This window comes from Trachurus trachurus (genome assembly GCF_905171665.1).
Source record: "Trachurus trachurus genome assembly, chromosome: 8".
NCBI classification, from domain to species: domain Eukaryota; kingdom Metazoa; phylum Chordata; class Actinopteri; order Carangiformes; family Carangidae; genus Trachurus; species Trachurus trachurus.
In genome coordinates, this window is record NC_139905.1 from 9598131 (window position 1) to 9614974 (window position 16844).

Sequence of the window (16844 nt, forward strand, 5' to 3'; positions counted from 1 at the left end):
AACGTTTGATGTACCTATCAATCAAGGCATGTTGATTAGATGAATTCTTATGAGTCTCAGTTTGGCTGAAATCTTCATATCATTCAACAAATAATCATTGTATTTCATCCAATTTGTGAAATAGCCTAAGTCCAGAGCTCCAGACTAACTTTTTTTACTGGGTGCACAGTGGCCCTTAACCTAAAATGTATAGAGCACAAACATTAAGTTTAGGGGCACAAATCAACTTGTGAAACAAATATTCACATTTACTTTACTACAAGATGAAAAACTTGCACTGTCTGAAATTATAGGGGCATTTAGGGGCAGTCTCGAGCCCTGAAGTCCTAAAGTATTCTGAAGCTTTTACAATTGTTGTTAGACGTGTTACATAGGATAAAGGCTAAAAAAAAAATGAATACAAGAATATGAATTACAACTTCTTCACTCTTAAAGGTTGTTAGTATAAGCAAAGACGGTTTATTTATTGAATATCTTTGGTATAAGTTAGCAAAAATGTGGGTTGTCTAGCTCAGTTTCATCTGATAAAACCATACAGTCTATGGATTAAACTAGTTAAAAGTTGTATGGTTACACAAATGTCCTCAGATAAAACTCCTGCTGCTTTTTAAAGGTTTTTCATGTCAACTTTGGTCACACTCAGAAACAAACATCACTAGATTAACCAGCTAGCTAGCTTAGCAAAGGGCTGTCATAGCAAGGCAGCGAGCTTGCTCAAGTCTAGCAACAGCCCAGTTCAACACACGTTACTATGGAGATTTGTCCAGGTAACGAGTGAACCACTGACATTAGTTAAAATCTCAAGCAGATAATCATTACAGAAGATAACAGATTATAGTCACTTGTAGCTCCAAAGTGTGAGTGTCTAATAATAGGCCTACTCTGTTTTCCCTCCAAATCTGTTAAATTATAACAAGAGTATTTTAAAGCAAAGAAATACAAGTGACTCTGTAGGCCTAGTTAACATCAAAACCTGCTTCAGTACACCACTGGTTGAATAAACAATCCACTCACCAGCAAAACATAAAGAGAGGTCGTAAAAAACAACAACTTACAAAACACGGCCAGAGGTTTTTAGATAATTCCCTAGTCCCAAAAGTTGTTGAATATTTGGTTCTTACCGACAACAGCAGCAGCACCTTACTCCTCCTCCTGGTTTGGCAAAAGCTCCGCGTTGGACAGGAGCCATTTTTTTAATTTACCCGCCGGCAACAACAGCACCTGACCGATGATGCAGGTTTGATTGATTGGCCAATCAGAGGCCTCAGCAGTCCACATGTTTGTAGTCTTTGGTTTTTTCTAATGTTGCAACTAACTACATCTTTTTTTCTTTCTTTTTTTTTTAAAACAATATCCAAAAAATATATATATATTTTTTTTTTACTTTCTTCATTGTAGATTCAAACTGAAGACAAATGAAATTGAGCAAAAGTAGAGTAGGCCTAAGTTTTAGTTTTTAGATTTTTCAATGTAGCCACCTTTTGCTTTGATGACAGCTTTTTGCACACTTTTGATTCTCTCATCAGCTTCATGAAGTCATCACCTGGACTGATCTTCCAACAATCTTGAAGGAGAGGTGCTGAGCACTTGTTGGATGTTTTGCTTTTACTCTGTGGTCCAACCCTTATTTTTACAGTCTATGGGTCCAACTTAACCCCAAACCATCTCAGTTGGGTTTAGGTCAAGTGACACACTTTTGTGTTTAAAATATGATTCCATGTGTTCCTTCATAGGTTTGACACCTTATGTATGAATCTACAATGTAAAGAGTAATTAAAAAAAACAACTTTTGACTGGTAATATACTGTATGTAAAATAGCCTATATTAGTAATGATAAAAAAGGCACTCAGAACAAAAAACTTGTAGATCGTGATCACCACCTTTCCTTGTACATATACAGGTACAAGTATGGAGCCAATACATTTTATTTTATTTTTAACTAGTTAAAGAAGGAAAAAACATTAGAAGTAAGAAAACTTCCAAATAAAATGTTCAAACAAAGTCGTTTGAAGAGATGTGGCCCATGACTAGAGAAACAGGTCTGTACTGAAAAAAAGTCAGGTCTTTTCATTTCAATTTAAAGTTTATTCATTTCTTTAACATAGCAATATTACACAGTAATAGTCATTTCATCATCAGATTAGAGGTATGGCCTAAATACAGTACTACCTTAGATACTGTATCCTTGACCATATGCATTCATAATATTATCTTTGCATAAGTAGTGAACCCAAAGAAAAGAGGCTTAATTCCTCTACAAGTACAGATTTGTCGTTTTCACCTCAATATTGTACATGAGCGAATTCAAGTGAATTGAATTGGACATTAAGATGATTCCAGTGTCAACAAATTAAAATTATACTGCATGTATCACATTTAACTTACACAGTAAAGAAAATTCAAACAAGGATAAGTGACGACCAATACGAGAAGCTCCAACTAATCATTGTCTCACCATAGCACCCAAGGTAATGATACATTTCATGTTTTTGTACAAACAGTTGCTTTAAAATATACTATAGTGTGAAAGCTCCGAAGTCCTGGAGGGGGCTGAAGCTTACAGAGATTGCACAGAAAAGACAATACAATATTGGATATTACAGCACAATGGAACATAACTGATTAGGTTCAATTGATTATCCAGCCTATCTAGCAGGTTGGCTGTTCATGCAGATCATGCCTGAGGAAACAGCATGCTAGCATCCAACACCATGCCCCATTCACCTCAAGTCAAATTTGAACATAAAAACATTAAAATATCTCCCAAAAACAAAAAAAAAACAAAAATAAAATGGATCAAAGCCCTTGTGTGCGAGGCTCCTGTCCCGTCAGCTGCGTTCATTTCTTCTGGCAGTAGGATTGGTACTTGCCGCAGGCCTTCTGCATGTCTGTCAAGAAACCTGGAACCCCACTCTGTTTCACAAAAAAAAAAACAGACAGAGAGGATCTGTCAGTGAGCGTCACAAACACATGTGCCAACGGGTCCCACCCAGGAGGGGCAACGAAGTGAGGAGCTGCTGACATCACCCAGCCGCACATCTGCTAACAATAACGCCGGAGAACCATAAAGCAGGCGGAGGGATGGAGCTCTACGAGGCCTGTGAGTGAACCCTTTTATGTAGGGCAACAACAAACATGTGTACATTTCAAAGATCATGATGTGTTGGTGGGAAATGGTCCCGTCACGATTCCCATGCTGGTGAAAGTTCGAGTATCCATAATTTCTATAAGTCTAAACATTATATATGGGGAAATAAATACCACACAATAACTCTCGGACATAGTGGAATAAACACATTCTATTTAAAGGCTTTTCTTCCTTTAATCTAACCTCAAACTCTGCGCATCAATGGTACAGCTAAAGGCAGACAAAAAAGTACAAGCACAATGAGTCACATTCTAAACAAAAACATTTAAAAAGATTAAAATCAATCAATTCTGAAACTCTGATGTTTGACAGGAAGCCTTGATTCAACCCACACAGGTTGAGTCACACTTGATTTATCCCTGTGAGGGGGAAATTCTCCACATGTGACCCATCTGTAACTGTTCAGTGAAGCCTTTGCCCCAAAGCTACTTAATGGGTTAATCAGATTTAAGGAGGTTACACGTTGCATTTTTTTTTTCTGTGTTTATGTGTTTATGTACTGTACTGCAGTCAAATGGGACTCACCTTAGCTGCCCAGTTCACCAGCCAGACAGGAATCATACCACCGGGGTTGTCAAAGTAATTCAGGAAAACTGAAATAAAGCACATTAACACTGTCATGATAATGGAGCTGCAACAGTATCAAGCAGATTTCATCAAATCAAACTGATTATTTTAACTATTTTGGCATATATTTGCCCAAAAAATGGTGTAATGTGAAATATAAAAACTGATATTGCAATATTAATCTTCTCCATACTGCCTGGACCTGTGACTCCATTATATCTCTTCATGTACATTTTTTAAAGTTAAATACCTGGAGCCTTTTTGGGTGGAGTTTGTATGTTCACTGTGTGCATGCATAGGTTTTTGACATCATTTAAGTGGCTTACACATCCAATGAAAAGTCAACTTCTTAATTTAATTTCATAATGTTTCATTATGCGAATTAACCAGATAATAATTTCATCGCTCCTTTCTGTGCAAACATAAAAAAGGATGACAGTAGCATCATTACATACGCTCATCTTGTGTTACCTCTAGTTCCACAGGCACCGTCGCTCTCCAGGGCAACGCTCTGCTTGTAGTCTTTGACCCGCAGCACGCCGCTCTTTTCTGAACATGCTGTCTCTGGAGAGCTTTTGGCCAGGATCACCCAGATCTTCCTGCCGTCCACATCCAGGTCTTTCCTCTCCCTGACGTACACATACTGAGGTTCGTGTGGTCAGGGAAGATACTCTGTGACAATGTGTCCCATAACTACATTTGATCAGGGCGTAAACAGAAACCAGAAGGATACGTCCCTGTTCGACAGAGGGAACGGGTATTTCACTTCCCAGTAGATTGCCGACTGTCCTTCGAAGTCTTTCTCATAGAGCTCTGAATAAAGACAAGACAAAAACATTTAGTAAAACGCTTTCAGATGATACAAAACTTGTATTTCTGTGATCTGAGAGGATATTTTTAATGAGAAAATCCATGTTCATGTTTAAATAATGCAAGAAAGACAGACAACACTAAAGAACTGTAGGTCTAGGAAATCTAAGGGTGTTTACAAGACCTTTTGCCCAGCTTGATAGTTTATGTGTTGTCATGTGTTGTCTTTTGTTAAGCATTTATTTGTTATGCCTGTCCATTACTGTATTATTTTCTTATTTATTTTTACATGTCCGAAATAAACTGAAAACTGAACTAAACTAGTGCTATTTCAAAGTTTGTTACTTTGTCCATCAGATTGTATTGACTGACTGATGTGCAAAATAAGTCATTTCCCTTTGTTGATCAAGTTCTGTAAAAAAAAACACTTTCATGGGGAAAAGCTATAGCTAGGCTATAAGGGGAATAACTCCACCACAAACAGCAAGTCTATCCAAAAAGAACATCCTAAGACAGGGTAGTTACTTCTACAAAATCATTCGAAGTTTGCTGACAGTATATATTTGAATCCAGTTGTTTCTAACAGAATATGTAACTACGTGGCTATGTGACTATACGGACCAGAGCAACAATACAACAAGTTACCTTGTCACTGTAGTGGTGCATGAAGACAAGAGTCAAAATGAAATATGTTACTTACAGAACTGAAACATTAGGCTACGACAACAAGAGGCTACATATTCGCTGCCGTAAACAATCAATTAAACATCTATTGAAACTAATCTGAATGCAATGACTAGTCTATTTCTTAGGCTGAGGATGAATGAGGGTGATTTGACTTGGACCGTGAACCTCGTCTTGCTATTTCTTTCTTTTTTACCTTTCACATATCCATCCCAATGTTTACGATAGGTCAAGTCCATGTAGACATCTGCACACAGCTCTGGGGTGCAGGTGGTGAGCACACCAAAGACTTTGTACTCATAAAGTCCAGTTTCCTGTAAACAGCACATGAAAGTTCGGTGTTCGAACTGCAGGCTGCAAGCCACACCCCACAGTATGCAACTAATCCCAAACCACATAACTCTGATTACAGCCACTCCGCGTCACGCCCTGTCTCAGACCGAGTGAGGAAGTGTTGTTGGATTTGATTCAGAAGGTCAGATACAGTTAACACCCTTAACTGCCATAACTGCTCTTGTCACAAGTTTTGACGACTCTGTGGCTGAATTTGTGTCGGTTTAATGAGGAAGCAATCCCATACCAAACTCCATTCAGAAAACCATCTATTTAAAGTTGCTTTGGTTTCTCTTTGCAGTGGCCATGCAAAGTTAATTCTGGTATCTTAAAATTATTACTCTGTTGATAATAGAATTGTGTATTATGTTGTATTAAGTTATGTGAATCTAAGGTTCTCATAAAGATTTTTTTTTCTTTACATAACAGGAATATGGAGGTGATAATTCTGTGTCATGACTAAACTTAATGGTAAAGGACAGGATTCCTATGTATTGCATTGGTTTTTTTTTTTAGATTTATGTATTGTATGAATTGAAACCAAATCGCATTTGATTTATGTAAAGTTTATAGGCCTACTTTGATTTTAATAACAGTGGCTTCAATCACTGAATTTGAATAACTTCTATTCAAATTCAGTTTCAAATTGTTGAGGACTGCTGCTGAGATTTACCAGAATAATGCCGAGCTGCAACGTGGATTGCATAATTATATAACCATATTGAATAAAGCTGCAGCAGCCGTGCATATCTGCCCCATTGGTGAGGCAGTAATTAATCAGCAGGTTTCTGAATGGATTTTGGTGTGACAGGAGTCAATAAGGAAAAACACACCAGCTCCTGCTCAGTTTCCGGATGTTTCCCATTTTTGCCACTAGGACACCGCCACCAATGCTTTATGCAAAAAATAAATTATCCCACAGACAAAAAATAAATAAATGACAATATCACGTCATTTTGGGAAAAGAGGGAGTGAGAAGCAGTGATGCTAGTGACGCTACAGGCCGATAGGAAGGAACTCACTCATTCATTCGGTTAGCAGCTACTTCCTGCTGTAAAGAAAACAGCACTTTTGACTAATGCTCGTCGGTACCTTGTCATAGAGGCGGTAGATTTTGACGCCCATGGTCTCGGTGAACAGCTCCCATCCTCCGTCCAGCTGCGGCTCGTCCAGCTCCCTCCACGCGCCCTGGAACTCCTCATCCGTGAACTGCAGCGACATGACGGCTCGCGGCTCCTCTCTGTCACTAACCTGTCACCCAGCAACCAGCCCAACACCGGCTTCCGGCTGTCACCTTCAAAATAAAAGAGGAAATGATGGCGCAAGAAAAAAAAAATCCAATTAAGAAATTAGATTAATTAATCTTAATTAATCCTGAAACATAAAGTTGCTATTGCATTGACAAAAGTCAATGAAGTTAAATACAAAGGAATACAGAATTACACCTACTTTATTGTGAACACAGACTCTGATGTTTAAGCTTACACATGATACATTTTATCTGTGGAAAATTATAAATTACATGCTTAATGTTCTCATGTAGGCTACACCATAGAATAGTAAGTTTTGAGTCACATGCACACTGAATGTGACTGAAACATACTGTAACTGTTTGATTTCTGAATATACTTTAGGTTGGACATAGCCTACAAACAGTTTATCAAGTGCTATAGGCTACTGTATATATGTTCTTATAACCAAATCTAAATTCCGCAATCAAAAACAAACAAGCAACAACAAAAAAAAACCTAAAATTCAAAAAACAGACCAAATAAATTGTTGCATCAATTTGCTACACCTTCACTTTTCTGCTCATTATCTTTGTTACTATTCTGCCTTAATTTCTTATTACAGAATTTAAAATAATAGGCTAATAATAACAACAACGGAAATACACAAATACGGACTTCAAAATAAATGCATCCAGTAAAACTGAATGTCCTTACGAATGATTCGCAGCAACACGCGTTTTAATTTGAAATGCGAGACGGAAACAGGTTATTTCTCTAACTATTGTGAGCTTCACAGTCATCGATACTTGAAATTGTTGCTCTCAATGGGAATGGCAGTGAGGCTCATAACCTGGGGGACACCACAGTCGGACGTGTCTCATGAATGGGAGTCAGGTTCCCCTGCCGGAGGAGACGCTGTTGGCTGCGGGCTTCTTGAGCTCTCAGAGGAAAAACAACATTCACTTTTCATTAGATCGATGTGATTGAATATTTTATGAGCGGGTTTATTCAGAGACAAGTTTCACCGCAGCGCAGGAGTCTGTAGGCTACACCAGTGTGGACACTGGACACGACATGGAAAACAGCTGAGAGGTATAAACTTCACTTTTTCTGCTTTCTATTCAAAGCTTTGTCGAACATGTCATGAAGAGTCACCGCACTGAAAATAGCAAGGAGAAGTTTGAGTTTGTTTAATGTTAAAACAGACTGCTCATCTTTTACCAGCTGTATACTGAGGTAATCCCGTAGTTTACACGGCGGTGCTGCAGATTCATTTGCTGAGAATTTAGAGGACTTATTCTTAAAATAACAGCTTTAGGCAGAGCTTTAGTTACAGTAAACAAACCTCTAACTTCAGTATTTAACACTAACACTTGTTTTGTCTAAACAAACAGCTGAACAGACTTGATCCTCCTCTGGTGATGGTTTTATTGCTGTTTTTCTTCCCCTAACTACTCCCTTTAATTTATCCTTGACCACAAACTCCACTTAAATCTTCAGTCTGTGCGATGAGATGTTGATTAATCTGCCACCATTTTAATAATTTATATATTGAATGTATTTTTTTTTATATTCTGTGCTTCTTGCATTGACATCACTTTGTATATTTTGATGAGCATTATTCATTATAGTCTGACATGTCATAGAAAGAATTATTGGCAGATGACAGTAAATTGATATGACAGTATGAGAGGAATCACAAACACACCTTGAGGTGATGGGAAGAAACATAATCAGTACAGAGTAAACTTGTTTTTCTAATCAGATGAAGAATCAATTATCTGATTACAGGTTTTTATAATGAGACGCTTCTGTTTCCAGTTTCTAACAGAACTGATACAAACCAAGTGGGAATCAACGCAAGTTAGAGCACTGATTCCCAATTCCTATAGTGAAGTCAGGCTACATGTAGACCCTTATGACCCGCTACCAATGATGTTTCCTTCTCATGCTGGTTTGTTCTGCATGAAGAGTTGTTAAAATGCCAAAGTCTCCAGTGTTTCTCCAAAGGGATTTAAACATAAATGATTCTTCTTCTTTTTTTCCGTCTAAGTAAACATCTTGAGACATGTCGGAGTTATCTGATGACCACCAACAGGGCTTTAGCCAAGATGTGGAAACACTTATTGAGTCAACACAGTGATTCCCCCACACTTAGAAAACAGGCAACAGATGCCAAAGTGAAACTTTCTAAGTTTCTTTTAATTGCTTTATTTGCTTTACGCAACATGTGTGTTTTTTTTTTTAGATAGGGTGGGGACTTCTCTTTTCTACCTGCTACTACTCTCACCCCTGTCACCACACATTGTTTGCATTTAAAAAACAAATGCAGACTCTTCAATGCCTTTTTATCCTTGATAGGCTATAATCTTTTATTGCTCCAAACATAATCAAATGTCAACCTGTTTGTGGTTCACTCTGTGTGGGTAAGACACACACATGGAGAAGGGGAGAGGAAATGACAGGAAATGAAAGTAGAGAGACTCACACAGCTGAAACGAAAGAATAAAAGTAGTGCACCTATATTAGGTAAAGCAACTTTTTTCTTTTAATTTCTTGAAAGGAAACAAAAATGTATATATTTTCAAAAGTTTTCTAGACACAGATGTCAACACACCCCCAAAATATATATTTTTTTGTGATTATGATACAGTATGCTTTCTTTGTTGTATCTTTGGTTATCCTCTGGTCTCTGAAAAGATCCTAGTGTTTTCTATTTCTCTAAGAGACTGAATATGCGTATCTCCCATCTTGAAAAGGTTGTTGGACGACAGGAAACAATCGGTGACTGACAAAGGGAAAGTCAGATATGTTGTATTTTAAAATGATAATATATTAGAATATTGTCAGTGAACCAAATTAACAAAAAAGAAAGGTTTCTATACACAATTGACAATTCAGCTGGAGACATTAACATTATTCTTAATTTTATAGTTTTGAAAGTTGTAGATTTCATTATATTGAGTCCAAATATACCCAGATTAGTCAACAAAATACCAAATACCAATTAGAGAAATGTAAAAGCCACAACAGCATCAGTAGGAGCCATGACACCTTTGTGGGGCCTGACCGCCACAGTTCCCATAGTGAAGAAAGATTAAATAAGCAGTGTTTGAAAAACCCTGACAATGATGGAAAGTATAACTCAACCTGTAGCTACTTCCCACTTATTGTCACTCAGCATCTGAATCACATCTTTCCAGCAGCAGACGTGAGGGGGGGTGAAGAATGAGTGCTTGTGAAATTGCTGGTGATTTTGAAGCTCCTCGCATTTCACGGAGCAGTTTGTAATGTCATATCCTGCGCTCTCCAGGGAATGTCTCAGCTCGTGCTGGGCTGAGTGGTCCTGCGTCATTCAGACAAGTCCTCTGACTGGGTCAGGAGGCGGCTGGGACTGCGCCGAGGGGTTACATGGGTTTATTAAAGCAGCATGTGGTGGTGGTCAGAAAGTGGAGGTGAATTGTGAAATGTTGGGTTGGGTTCCAACAAAAAGCATCTGCGTGGTCTTTTGTTTTCCCTTCTGCAAATGCTGTGTCCAGTGTTGAGCAACAAGTCTGACTGATGCTTTCTGTCTCCACACAGACTGGGAGATCCTAGCAAGGAAAAGGGGTAAAAGGGCAAGGCTGCCGAACCATCTGTGGTTGGTTAACTGAAGGCTGCCGGTCCCTGCGATGCCAGAAAACACTCCTAAGGACGCCATGAGAACACCTGCCACCCCGGAGAAGGCCAATAACAATGAGCGCCCTGTCTCCACCGCGACGACGGTCAACATCCCCCTGGTCAATGAGGTCCAGCTGACCGCAGCCACCGGCGGGGCGGAGCTGTCCTGCTATCGCTGCACCGTCCCGTTCGGCGTGGTGGTGCTCATCGCAGGCATCGTGGTCACTGCGGTGGCTTACAGCTTCAACTCCCACGGATCCACCATCTCCTACTTCGGCCTGGTGCTCCTCTCGGCCGGGCTGGTGCTCCTAGCGTCCAGCGTCGTCTGCTGGAAGGTGAGAATGGAGAGGAAGAAGGAGAGGAGACGGGAGAGCCAAACGGCCCTGGTCGTGAACCACAGGAGTATTTTTACCTGAACTGACTCAATGTGAACATCACAAACTCTTGACTTCTAGGCCTGATCTTCAAATGATTCAGAGCTGGAGAACCAGCTGTATACAGATGTTGTCCTGTATTTCTAATGTGTGCGAGCACGAACCTCAGACACTCAAGGCCCAGAACTTAAAGCTTTGAAGACATTATAAGGGATCTATTTGTCAAACAGACGCAGGAGCATCTGGCGAACTGGGAACGCAGCCAGAAGGAATGTATCACAATTAAGATGAATTACCACGGCGCAAAGCGATGTAGAGGAAGTCCCCCATTAATCTGCTGTTGGATGTGGCGGCTTTGATTGTAATGGGAGGGATTGTGGTTTTAAGAGCCCAGGAAAGGAGAGGGAAACTGGAAAAATCCAGGACAATGATTCATGCCTCATTTTCTACACTACCACTTGCACATATCTGTTATTGTTCATCTCACAGGGAGCGATTATGAATTGCCTATTACGATGGAAGTATGGTACTCTTAAAGATCTGCCGATATATTCTGTCCAGCACATACGATTAGATGGCAGGTGATGTTATACATACAGAGGGAATATTTAACCTTAAATATGTATTCACTTCAAGCACTTTGATCCTTCATAATCATCATAATCTGTATTAACAAATTCAAATAAGTGATACATCCAAATGTTGAGTACTATTGCTTATTACGGTGAATATGGAACATTTAAATAGTTAAAGTCTTGGCAATGATCTTCTTGTCTACTGTGTACCTCCATATTGTAAAAAATATATGTTTTGTTTCGATGTAATCATTTGCATGTATCAACAGGACGTCATGAGGTTTAATAAACTCATAAATGCACAAACATTGAATGGGGTTAGCACAGCCGAGCATTGCCCATTATTTTGTAATGGAATTTTTAATTGTACATTTTCTGCTTTAATGCAATATGAAATTGGTGAAAATGTAATGTACAAAAAATTGTGCGCTACATTGATCAAGCTATCGACTATCATGCAATTTTTTTTTTTTTTTTTTTTTTGTGTTTTTACATCTACTTCTTTATTGATCAGTGTTCTTTGTTTGCTTCCCACCTTCCAGCTTCAAACAGAAAAGGTGAGATTCCCTCTTTTCCCAGATAGTCAACTGATAGATAGCATCTCTAAAAAGACACACAGTTCAACATTATTCTCCCTTATGCAGGAGGAGGAGGCAGTAGACTGGTGGAGTAAGTTCTTTGCCTCTGTTGGAGAGCAGGAGAAGTGTGGACCCTACTGACTATCATGCAATTGCGGCCAGTTTTCTCGCTAACAGGCTAGATGCTAACGTTAGTAGCATATCAAGGATAAAATGGCATTTATCATTAAAAAAAACTGATTAAAAACAGTAGGCTAAGTAAAACAAACATAATACATGAAAGACAGCCTACGTGAAGAAAAAAAAATTGCACGTCTTGTGCCTCAATTCCCTCATTTGTGACGCAGGTGATGTGGCCATTTATGTGACAGAAATAATTATTATGAATCGCCTACATGGGACATAATTATGCAGCCATTTAATATTCAGTCATTGTCCAGAATGGCTCAGCTGCTGTCTGCACTTGATCAAGGCTTGGACTTCCCTATTGACGGGCTCCAGCTTTAGCTTGGGTTATAAGATACAGGCAGCAGGCTCATATGGTATAAACCCTGTCAACCTCGCTGTAATGACAAGACTGCTGGAGGATGCATACGGTCTTTACACTCAGTCGCTGTCTGTCAAAGAAATAGTTCCAGGACTTCACCACCCAACACCTGGTTTCTACATACAATGTGTTGATTGATGAGCTTTTGCAACATTGATAAGCAGATTTCACTGTTTCTCCCTGGACTAAAACAATAGGCCTCTTTTAATCTATATAGCTATTTTCATTACCACACTATCACTGTGGCATTTAATTATTGAATATCAGACAATGTGGGACAGAAAACAAACAACACTGAGAAGGCCTGAGTTTATTAACAAGCTGATGCCACCTGCCACAGTGAATTTGTCCGGCTTTCAGTGTTTATAGGAAACGTGACGTCAGTGTTTGTGTTTCTGAGAGATGGTTTATGGGCTGGATAAGTGATGAGTTATTATATTAACATTCAGCTCTCAGCCTCTCGGCGCTGAATTGAAGGAAATGTGACGTACATGGGTGTGCCTGAGTCTTCACACACAAATATACAGACTCCTGCTTCATGTTGATTATTTCAAATAATCAAACCGAATGAGGCAAGAATGTCTCGCTTTGACCTGTTATATCATTGATAGTGCAGTTTTGCCCAGACAAAGGGAACAATTATCGATGCTCTTTCTGAATGAGGAGGTTAATTGATAGATTTATATTCTATTTCCAGTAGTCCAATCCACTGCCTGACTCTTAATCATTTTTTATAACATTTCACATTTCAGGATATAAATTCTCTGTGGTAAAAGGAAGTTGAACTCTCCTGTTTGACCCTGTTAAGGTTAAAATTAGCCTGGACGTGGAAGTATATTTATAGGCAGCATTTGCGTTGCTATGCGTCCCTGTGACACCAGACACTACAACTAAATGGTTTCCTTGCGTCAGAGGAGAACCTACAACACACTTTGTCACTTTTGCGAGATCGGCTATAGGTTGGTACCGTATGGACGCGCAGCCCGGATCGGTAACACGTTTATGGGACACATGTGACAGGGTGAGGCGCCTCCTCCCTGTTTGTCAGGTTAGAGGAGGGCAGTCTGAAGCTGGAAAAATGGGTGACTTGATATGAAGTTTGACAGGTGCTCTCCACCAGTGTCTTCAGCCTCTTTACACACTGCTGACACCTTTTTGTGCCCCACATGGTTGTCATTTCACTCAGCGCCACACTGCCACGTTAGTGTATTGATAAATAGCAAAGAACTCAAGTCATCCAAGTGGAATTAACTACAACACAACAATGATGAGGACATACTCAAGAAATGCATATAAAATGTCAGGGTGATGAGCTAAAGCAGAAATATTCACAGTATGAACTTGTGATTGTTGGAAAAGGAAAGATAGAAAGGGTTGGTAAAGGAAATGAATAAGGACAGAGAGAAGAAGCACTCAACATAACACAAAAGAAAGATAAATGAAAGAAGGATAAAGGAAGAAAGGCGGGACAGAAGAAAATAAAGAAACCAAAGGGGAAGTGGAAAGAAGGAAGGAAGGAAACAATGAAATCTGGAACGATAAGAGACAAGGAAAGAAAAAGGAAAGGAAGGAAGGAGGGACAAAAGTGGCTGTATATAGGAAGAGAACAAAGGCACTGAAGGTAAGAATGAGTTCGAGAGAAAAGAAAGACATCAAGGCTGATAGAAAGGTGAGAAGAAGGGGAAAAAAAGATAAGGAAAGGTCCAGAGGAAATAAGCTAACAAGAAAAGAACGAAAAATCAAAGACAGAAAGGAAAGAGGACAACCAGAGGGGAAAACAGAGAGTAAAAAACAGAGAAGGGCAGGAAGGACATGATGAGTGAAAGGAATCAAGGTAGACAGATAAAAGAACACAGATAGATGACAAAAAAAAAAATTAAGACAAAAGTCGAAGCAAGGAAATAAAAAAGGATGGAAGAATAAGAAGGCAATGACAGAACGAATGAAAGTCTCATGGTAGAGCTTATCTTATAAGTTTGTTGAATATTGTGGATTTAACCGTCAAGTTTCCCCCTGAGAAGCAGAAACACAGTCCGTTCAGCTCTGGCACAGCTTCCCTCAAACAAAGGAAAAAGTCAAACACAGAACAAACTCAAGTCTGAAATTCCAGACTTCAACACAACCGATTGCACATTGTTCAAATCCAACACAATTAAACATAATGAGCTCAGCAGCGTTACAGGGATCCCGGTCAGTTCAGTCCAGCTCTGTAACAGAACAGCTGTGCCCACGTAGCACGAACAGGCTGAAGCCGACCTGACCTGACAGCTCTCAGATCAGCTGACCGGACTGAACTGGACTTGTGGTTATTTTGTCCGTCGACGACGACGTGGAGCCAGATGTTTTACTTGACCCGGTTCAGCTCATCTGAATGTCAACATTTTTCTACAGTCATCTGTTGCTGGACAAGAAACAAAAGGACTGAAAGAGCTGATAAGATCTGTTAGGAAAAGTGTTTTTTGGAAAGTGAGTAGACGAAGATGACAGATTGAAACCAAACACAGGAGAATTGAGATGATTATTTCCAATAGACTTCTCTGTTGCTTATTAGGATGGAGTTTTTTTTGGTGCATAATCAAATCCTAGTTTTTGGTCTCTGTTGGGTTTACAATTAATAACATTAGCCTATCAAATCTCACGGTATATCTATCATAACGCCATGTCAGTATGTTGATTTTACAAGAAAAACATATAAACACGTATGTTTGAATGTTTAAATTGAACATTATAAACATATTGCTATATATGTATATGCATATACTTGGAAGAAATACAGTACAGATATTTAATATGTGTGTGTATATGTTTTTAATATGTATACAACCATTTACAATGGTTATTTCATATCATTTATAAACTTGAAAGAATATGTCTATATGTGATGATAATAAATGATGTTATACACAACATATAGCCTACAGTATGGCAACATCCTGATTGTTGTATATGTCATATGTTACATTTCTGTATTGGCTTAGACTCCACTTTGACATTGGTGCTCTGAGCTGGTGCTAGTTTGCTAATTCACACCAAAATCAAAGTGGATGTAAGGCCGATTGCGATGAGTTGTCCAATAAATGTCTTTGTGTCAGTGCCACACTGAAATACTGAAATATACATTTTTATACTGTTGAGTCGAAACACTATGCCCATCTTGAAACTTTAGAGGAAGTGATCAAACCAACATTCGATAGAACAGGCGGTAGACATGTGTTGGGCAGAATCCTGGATCTTTTCGTTCTTTTGGGTCGCACTGTGTCTTTCTGACAAACCTCTCCCACTCCAAGTTTATCAAAAAGTGCAAAAGGACACGGTTTATGGCTTAAAATCAAAGTGCAAAAAACCTCTCCGCTTAACACAATAAGAGCCGGCAGCATTCTGCAGTGTGACGGTGGCTCTGCACGACAGTCTCTATCTTTGATTCTTTCATGTGCTGCCAGAGGTTCTTGGAGTGTCTGAAGCGTTGGCTGCCCACACTCCCACAGGGGCTGGCGGCTCGGATCGCCCTCATTCTCCCACGTAATAAAGAGACGGCTCTTCCTGACCAGTTCCTCCCATTTTTACAGTAAATCACATTTTCTCTCAAAGCTTTTGCATCAGCTTGTGAAATCCAAAACACAAGGGGCTTGCTAACTGTAACATATCCTTCATTTTCTGACTTACTTTAAGTAATGGTTCTTTCTCTCAATTCATGTTAGTTGAAATGCTACGTGTTTCACAACTACAACTTTTAGGGCCTATGTATGGAGTTTTTCTGTCTATTAGTGACTTAAAAAGTCAGAAAAATATTAATTAATGCAGGTTTTAAGATGAAAAAAGTGGAACTATAACACTGGTAGATTCATTTTTGTTGCTGGAACTGAACTTGGGTGTGCATCTTTTCACTAACCTTTACTGTAATTTGGGCATGTTTTGGAAAGTTTATTTAACTTGTCAGTAAGTAGAAACAAAACGGTTGAGATGCTCGTCTACAGCTTCAACAGAGTTCATGGTTTAGTTTGGATCTGTCTTTTCAGTATAAGACAACATATTTACATTAGAGCAACAAAGCAGGCCTAATGTTAGATACAGTAAGGTGATATGTCGAGTTTACACATGGCGAACACAAACTGCTGAGACTGTACATCCATTTTCCAATAAACCACTTAAATATAGCTGCTTTTTTATTCCCTGCTAATTTCTCTTCCCTTTCCTATTGTTTCTACAGTGCTCTGTCACTTCCTTATTGGACCCACGGCCGTAAAACTGTCACAAATTGTGGAAGTGTATGAACCCACCTACTGTAGAAGGGACATGAAGGTTTTTTACCACTTAAAAGTATTACACACATCATTA

General features: G+C 39.1%; 2 protein-coding genes across 2 annotated transcripts; one reads left to right on the top strand and one right to left on the bottom strand.

Annotated features, from left to right (window-relative positions):
• Positions 1-2144: 2144 nt before the first annotated feature.
• Positions 2145-6795, bottom strand: pctp (phosphatidylcholine transfer protein). Its single transcript, XM_083976710.1, has 6 exons — positions 6636-6795; positions 5407-5524; positions 4450-4529; positions 4188-4359; positions 3675-3742; positions 2145-2914 (listed from the first exon to the last, which is right to left on the bottom strand). Exons 1-6 carry the CDS (start codon positions 6762-6764, stop codon positions 2840-2842), a joined length of 642 nt encoding a protein of 213 aa, XP_083832836.1. The 5' UTR covers positions 6765-6795; the 3' UTR covers positions 2145-2839.
• An 828-nt stretch (positions 6796-7623) lies between these two features.
• tmem100a (transmembrane protein 100a) lies at positions 7624-11645 on the top strand. Its single transcript, XM_083976708.1, has 2 exons — positions 7624-7867; positions 10358-11645. The coding sequence occupies exon 2, from the start codon at positions 10447-10449 to the stop codon at positions 10849-10851; it is 405 nt and encodes a 134-aa protein (XP_083832834.1). The 5' UTR covers positions 7624-7867; positions 10358-10446; the 3' UTR covers positions 10852-11645.
• Positions 11646-16844: the final 5199 nt, after the last annotated feature.

What these genes read in the sequence shown, in the direction of transcription:
- pctp (XM_083976710.1), bottom strand. Translation starts at nt 6,764, where the DNA reads ATGTCGCTGCAGTTCACGGATGAGGAGTTCCAGGGCGCGTGGAGGGAG. An exon ending in TCTACCGCCTCTATGACAAG is followed by an intron (nt 5,525 to 6,635) that starts GTACCGACGAGC and finishes TGCTGTTTACAG; the next exon opens with GAAACTGGACTTTATGAGTA. An exon ending in TCCCTCTGTCGAACAGGGAC is followed by an intron (nt 4,360 to 4,449) that starts GTATCCTTCTGG and finishes CACGAACCTCAG; the next exon opens with TATGTGTACGTCAGGGAGAG.
- tmem100a (XM_083976708.1), top strand. Translation starts at nt 10,447, where the DNA reads ATGCCAGAAAACACTCCTAAGGACGCCATGAGAACACCTGCCACCCCG.